Source organism: Octopus bimaculoides, chromosome 5 (assembly GCF_001194135.2).
Source record: "Octopus bimaculoides isolate UCB-OBI-ISO-001 chromosome 5, ASM119413v2, whole genome shotgun sequence".
NCBI lineage: Eukaryota > Metazoa > Mollusca > Cephalopoda > Octopoda > Octopodidae > Octopus > Octopus bimaculoides.
Genome location: NC_068985.1, coordinates 54,061,480 through 54,068,878, shown reverse-complemented (window position 1 = coordinate 54,068,878; position 7,399 = coordinate 54,061,480). Strand labels below are relative to the sequence as shown.

At 33.1% G+C, this 7,399-nt stretch overlaps 1 protein-coding gene across 1 annotated transcript in view; it reads left to right on the top strand.

Annotated features, from left to right (window-relative positions):
• LOC106875722 (uncharacterized) overlaps positions 1 to 7,399 on the top strand; it is a 34,580-nt gene that overhangs the window by 8,906 nt on the left and 18,275 nt on the right. Inside the window, exon 3 of the mRNA XM_014923967.2 lies at positions 5,205 to 5,314. Within this exon, the coding sequence (XP_014779453.2) occupies positions 5,240 to 5,314 (75 nt within the window). The 5' untranslated portion in view covers positions 5,205 to 5,239. The remainder of the gene's footprint in view (positions 1 to 5,204; positions 5,315 to 7,399) is intronic.

Genomic DNA, 7,399 nt, shown 5'->3' with positions numbered 1-7,399 from the left:
TATATATAGTAAATATTTTGTTAATTGAAGTGTTAAAAAGATAATTAGTAAAATAGTAATATTTTTATGCTAATATATGTCAAAGAAAAGTTGAGAATACAGCTCCAATTTTCTATGTCTGCAGTAAAAATAAATTAGCCAAATTAAATTTGTTAAACTTTATGAACTTTTTTTAATGCAATTTTGTACAGTTGTTTAAATAAAGGCATATTTACATCACCCCATTCAAGGATTGCCATTATAGACATTTAAAAAAAACAATTTATATAATTTATATGTGTAACTTGGCTCTCTCCTTTCTATTTATGGTTTTTATCTATTCTAAAATGGAAATGATTTCTTTTATAATATCAGTCATAATTGTAATAGAGTAAAATTTATAGTTGGAACTGTCCTGTTAGTGCTTGTAAAGAACCATAGAGAAAAAAATAGTAGTAGTTGATGAAAATGTAATTGGGTGCTTGCTTAAAATGTAATAGGCTGCATGTATTAAATTTTAGAGAATATTTCAGCATTAAATTCTTTAGGTTACAAAACTGCAAAATTTAGTGTAGATTTAAAAAAAATATATATTTTATAAACAAGAGGCAACTTTCTATTCTGCACGGACACACATGTTGCTGGAGATTAGTTTAGTTGGTAGCAGTAACACTAACTATTGTGTCTGCTTCTATTGTTAGTCTTTCTCAACCTATAGATTCGTAGTCTTTCTGCACTTGATGTATACGGTCACTTTGCTGTTTAGCTAGTTGAAACTGCTGCTTAGGGTCTTAACTAGTTTAATTAATCTCTCTTTCTTTCTCTGTATACATGTATATCTATATCTACACCACCCCCTTTATTTTCTTTATCAAACTGCACCAATCACTGTGTTTATGTGCACTCAGTTCTAGCATTGTTTCATATATAACACAATTTGTTTACATTGTTTTTTTTTTAACTGTTTTATTATTTTTTTCTTCTCTCTTAAGTTTGTTTTCATTAATGCATAACAACCAACTACAATGTACTATAGTTGCAGCCACATAAACATAAATTTAACAACAAACAACAAATGGAACTGAAACCAAAATAAAATAACTCATATTTTTTTTTTAACTGTGACTTAGTAATTCACTGAAACAAACAGGAGGTAGTGGAACAAACAGTGTCTATCTTGTTTTAAGTTAATTAATGAAACTAGATCTGGAAAACAGCTGAATTCCTCTTCAAAGAGTTAAATAGCTCAATAATTAATTGCTAAATTAAACAGCTGAGCAACTACTAAATGTTACCTTATTTATGCTTCTTATAATATAAATTAACTATGTAATAGTTGTCGCAGTGATAATAATAATAATAATAATAATAACGATAAGGATACTTATGATAATGAATTGCTTGAGAATAGATTATTTCAAATATTATATAACAAGAATTTATACTCCTTCATTTCCCCCATTTTTGTTTTCCATTTGTCACCCTCATTCTGCTGTCTTTCAATCCACTTTCAGTTCTTTATATTTGTCCTTCCATCTCTCCCAATATGTTCCAGAGAAGTTATCAACTCTGAGAAATTAATGGAGAGTTGTCTGTTGGTGTTATTTTTGTTGTTGTTGTTGTTGCTTTTTTTTTTTTAAATACGTACCTTTTTTAACATTAAAAAAAGACATTATTCATCAAGTTGTTTTCTTATCTCCATTTTTTACATACAACAACAACCTTAATAAGAACCTTTGACCTCTTATTTCAAACCTTTTATATTTTTTACCTTCTCTTTTTTTAGCCTCATTTTTCACTTTTCAGAATCATCCCAATTGAATTTGTTCATTTTTTTTTCCTTTCTAACATGAACATTTTTTTCCTTATTTTTATTTTTTTATTTCGTCTTATTTTTGTTTATCAGCACCTTTTGGTTGTTGGTTTTTATTTTCTTTATTTTAATTTTATTTCATTTTTATTTTCATTTTAGTTTGACTTTATTTTTGGTTTATTTTATTTTTTACCTTGTTTTTACATTTTCTTTTTTTTTTCTTCCCCACTCCCCTTTTATTTGATATCTCCAACCTACCAAGTTTCAACATATTCAATACCAAAATGATTTTCTCTTTCTAGTGTAGAAACTTCATTTTAAAATAATTAAAAGAAAAAAATACAAGATAATTTTAAAAGCTAGCTATTAGGTTAACGAAGCAGTTAAACCAACCATCAATCTAATTTCTTGAAATTATTGGACTTGATTTTTGTCTTTCATGGTCTTGTGTTGAAAAACCAAGTACCAGCTATATACTGGACTTAAGTAGATATTGATGAATGAGACACATCCCCTATAACTTTGTGGATCTTAATGTAAAAATTCATTTATTATTGAAGTAGCTCTCTCCATCCTTCCCCTCACTCTCTCTCTCTCCATCCCCCTCTCTCTCTGTATATTTTCTGTTAACATTGAACAGGTGAGGGAAGACCACACCTCTTTGTTGAACACCTGTCCTGATCGTGAACTCCTCAAAGAGGTTGTTTCTGATCTGGACCAAGCTAGTTGAACCAGCATAGGCCAAACATAGGAGCACAATGATCTTTTGAGACACTTGCTCGGTTTCCAACAATCTCCATAGGGTTGTCCAGTTGACACAGTTGAAGGCAGACTTGAAGTTGATGAATACACCCACAGCATATTTGTTCTTCCATCATTTTACTACCACTGTTCTTGCTGGCATGGTTTGGACATGTCACAGGTCATCACCATCCAAGTAATATCTTATTGGGATCATGCTTGTATGTGTCATTTGGCTTAGTTTCTATAACTAGATGGCCTTTCACATTGTCAAATGTGCTGCAGGTAAGTAAAGGAAAGACCCTCTTCGGTCATGAATGACCATGGGATTGTACCTAGACGGTTACCCTCCGAGGCACAAGTCCAGGCAAGGTTGTTTTATGGAAGACCAGCAGTTGCCCATGCATACCAGTCTCCCCTCTCTATGTCACTGATGTTATCCAAGGAAAAGGCAAAGGACATTACAGCTTGGAACCAGTGATGTTGCAACTCATTTTTATAACTTAGTGAACTGGAGCAACATGAAATAAATTGTCTTACTCAAGAACACAACACACAACCTGGGTGGGGGCTGGGTGCATTCTCTCATGGCATTGACATAAAACAGGTTGTATAGTCCTGATCAAGACAGGACTGAAAGGACCTAAACTAACAACTCAATACTTTCTTTGCACATTTACCAATGACCTTACAGTGTGTACTTGGAGTAATTCTTTATGGCACCAGTACTAGAAACAGTCTGTCACTCACCAATCTCTTTAAAGGTGACACAGCAGATAGATACAATTCCAGCATGACACTGGTACAGAGTAAGTTGTAGTATAGTACATGTTGATCTATCCCTGCCTGCTATTTTTGGTTTTCGTGGATGGTTGTTAGAGGAGATCATTAACCTTCCTTCGTTCAACCATCATCCTTTTTTTGGAGACAAGGGACTCTGTTTGCACTCCCTAACAACCCTCACACAGTGTTGTATAGCTGAGAGGAGGTTTTTACACAGTACTTGATTGGTACTTTCTTTATCAACCCCAGAAGGATGGAGAGCAAAGTCATCCTCAGCAAGACTTAAACTGAGAATGGCATTACTATACACTATTTAATTAATACTATTTAGACATGCATTACATTATAGACAGTTATCATTGGTAGTCCGTGGAGCAGTGGTGAGCAGGTACAGTTACCAACTGGATTTTCATTTGTTGTGACTATCTAGTTAATTTACTGAAGAACTCTTGTATCGAAAGAATATTTCAAACTTGATAGATCTGACATAAAATGAAGAGTATTTTATTGTTAATATGCAAACATGTCAGATTTTGAGATTCCCAGCTGAAGTTTAAATTCATTGGTAGAATATCTCAAAAGACATCTGTTGACTTTCTTACCTCCACTTGAGACTATGCTATTCAGCAGCTTAGTTCTTAAATTGAAATTTAGCCATCAAATTTAAATTCACTTATGTAATCATTTATTGAGATATTAAGTGTTTAGTTATCAGTACATGACCAATTAGTTAATATCTTCTCTTTAAATAGTTTCTCATTATTTCTCTTATAAAACTTATCTGCCACATCTCTCCCACTCTAGTATATGTTGTCCCAAATCTAAATCCTCATTGCTTTTCATATCATCCTTTTCAATTTCCTTTATGCTAATTGATAATTGATATCTGCTTAATAGCTATTCCCTTATCAAACCATATTTTAGCCTTGCTTAGTAGCTATTCCCTTATCAAACTACTTTAGTTATTTTTGCTTAATGCAAACAAAATTAACTTCCTTTGTTGTGGCTTAATTAAAAAATTAATAGAAAGCATATGAAGAGTTCTTAGTTAACTGTTTCTCAATGGTGAATATGTATTCTGGATATATTTAGAGGCCCCCAAACAGCAAATAAATACAGTTGTCCAGTAATAGCCTATACTCCTGATATAGTAAACCATCCCTTAAACACAAATATATATATATATATATATATATATATTCCTGATATATTAAACTATCTCTTAAATGCAAATATATACTATTGTTATATTAAACTGTTCTCTAATTGCCATTATATATCCTTGATATATTAAAATTGTCTCAAAATAGCTAATATGTACTCCCTGATATATTAGACTCTCAAATAAATGCAATGATATACTTCCAATATATTAAACTTTTCCTTAAATGCAGATATATACTTCTGATATTATCCTCAATTATCCTCAACAACAATTTTTTTACTTTTGGTATATTCAATTTTGTTGTTGTTGTTGTTCATCAGTTAGTAATTTTGTTAAATTATCTTTTATCATTTTAGCAATTAATTCTGTTTTCATCTTGAGGAGCCAACCATTCTAACTTAACCAACGTTCTTACTAACACAATCTTGTAGACTTAAAGAAAACTAAGTCAGGCGGTATAATACTTGGTTAATTATTGTTATTTCATTTAGCATAATGGCCAGTATTATTATATTAAATATTGGGACCTTTAGGTGTTGTTAATACTAGGGGTTTAGTATAAGGGTAAGAAATAGCAAGCTGTTGTTCATCAGCAGCATATGACACACATTTACCAACAGGAGGACAGCACTGTCACTTGCAATGGTTACTCTTTCATATAATTCTATTACTATTTCAACCTTGGCCTCTTTTGAGCAAATTGATCTTGTCTTGCCCCCTCAGAGAAGCTGCGCCAGAATGAGGAACTTGTCCGAAAAATGCAGAAGGACCGAGAAAAAATAATTGCTGAATTACTCAACATTCCCTTCGATGATTATGATCATATTGTTGAGGTAAATTGTCTTTCAACATACCTAATCATTTTTATCATTTTTCATATTTCCCCAATCCCTATCTGATATCCGTCACTTGTTCCAGTACAACAGTCATGACCTTACATTCAAATATAACACCAACAAGAACCCAATACTGGGAATTATTAAATCTGTATTAGCATCTGGTAATTATGTAGGAATGATATTTTCTTTATGATGATATTAATTGGAGGCTGAATTAGTTCATGCAGACACTTCTCTGTAGAAGTATGTTGCGCTGATCTGTCAGTCCAAAAATTATAGCATCTTGTGTCATATTCATATACCTAGATATGTGTGTGTGTATAATGTATGTATATACATGTGTGTATTATATATAGTTAGGCATATATATATGCATATATATGTGTATTTGTATATATGTATGAATGTATTTGTGTATGCATATATATATGTTTGTGTGTGTGTGTATGTATATATTGTAAAGTTAATGTTGACTGTGACCTACACCATACTTAACTGAGTGACTTTCATCAAATAAATGTGCCTTTGTATGAGATATATGCAACAGAAATTTCTGTTGGAGTAGTGACCATTAGAATATCTGTCATGTGGTCTTTTCCAACATGTAGCTTAGGATGGCTGTGTGTGTATGTAACAGTTGTACCATCCAATATGTGAGAACAATACTGTATTGCAGACCTCATCTGAGTTCTACAGAGGGTTACTAATTGTCAGTGACTGAGGTATCTTCTGACCTTAAAGGGAAAGATGGGCTGTTGGGATGAAGTTTCTCATTGATTGCTTGCTCATGATTTATAGGGAGTTTAGTGCAATGGTGTTTTCTTGATATAAGTAGTGTTTATATTTTCTTGTTGCTGAATGAGGCAGTATTTGTATATCTCTTCTGGAGGATGCTTTTCTGATCCCTGCCCATGAATTAGTATGGGTTTGGCATGTAGTGCCTAGTTTGAGAGTGAATAATGTATAGTTGAGGAACATTAGTGAAGAGTGAATGTTAATGTCATCTGTGTAGAAATGGGCATTGTTGCTGGATGTGGCAGTAAGTCAGTCATTGATGTATAAAAAGAAGAGTAGAGCACACTGGAGTTCATAGGTGAAGACTTTATTGACACACATATGGTAATAGGGCATTCAAGAGATGAATGGAGCCCATAGTCAGGAAATTTCACAAAGTGATTCACATGCCAAATAAGGACAAAATGTATACTGATGTTGATGGCAATGACATTGTTTTTACCAAATTCCTCTGGGACAAAAGCCAGCTGATGAGTGACAGAGGAGAGTGGATCATCATAGATTTTGCCTTACAGAAACCATATTGAAAGTCATCAAGGAGGGAGAATGAGAAATTCAAGGTGTTGTTAATAGCTGCCATCGTTACCTTAGAGATATTAGAAGTGACAATAATAGGGCAATAGTTGGGAACATCAGGAAAATTGTTTTTCTTGGAAATCGAACACATTAGTGTGTTTTCAAAAATTAAGATAGATCCCTGTAGAGAAGGAGAGGCTGAAGAGTTTGAGGAGTAAAAGGGTTAGCTTTTGGGTTCTCTGTCTGAGAGGAATGGAAAGTGTGTTTGTGTGTGTGTATACATGCATATATATTCATGTGTATATGTTTACACACACACGTGTGCATGTATATATATATATAGGTGCAGGCATGGTCATGTGGTAAGAAGCTTGCTTCCCAACAACATGGTTCCGGGTTCAGTCCCACTGTGTGGCACCTTGTGCAAGTGTCTTCTATAGCTTCAGGCTGACCAAAGCCTTGTGAGTGGATTTGGTGGATGGAAACTGGAAGAAGCTCATCATATGTATATTTGTGTGTGTCTCTGTTTGTCCCCCACCATTGCTTGACGCTAGTGTGTTTATATCCCCATAACTTAGTGGTTCAGCATAAGAGACCAATAAAATAAGTACTAGGCTTACAAAGAATAAGTTTTGGGGTCAATTTGTTCGACTAAAGGCGGTGCTCCAGCATGGCCGCAGTCAAATGACTGAAACAAAAGAATAAAAGAATGTGTATGTGAGTGTGTTTGCATACTGAAATATATATATATATATATATATATATATA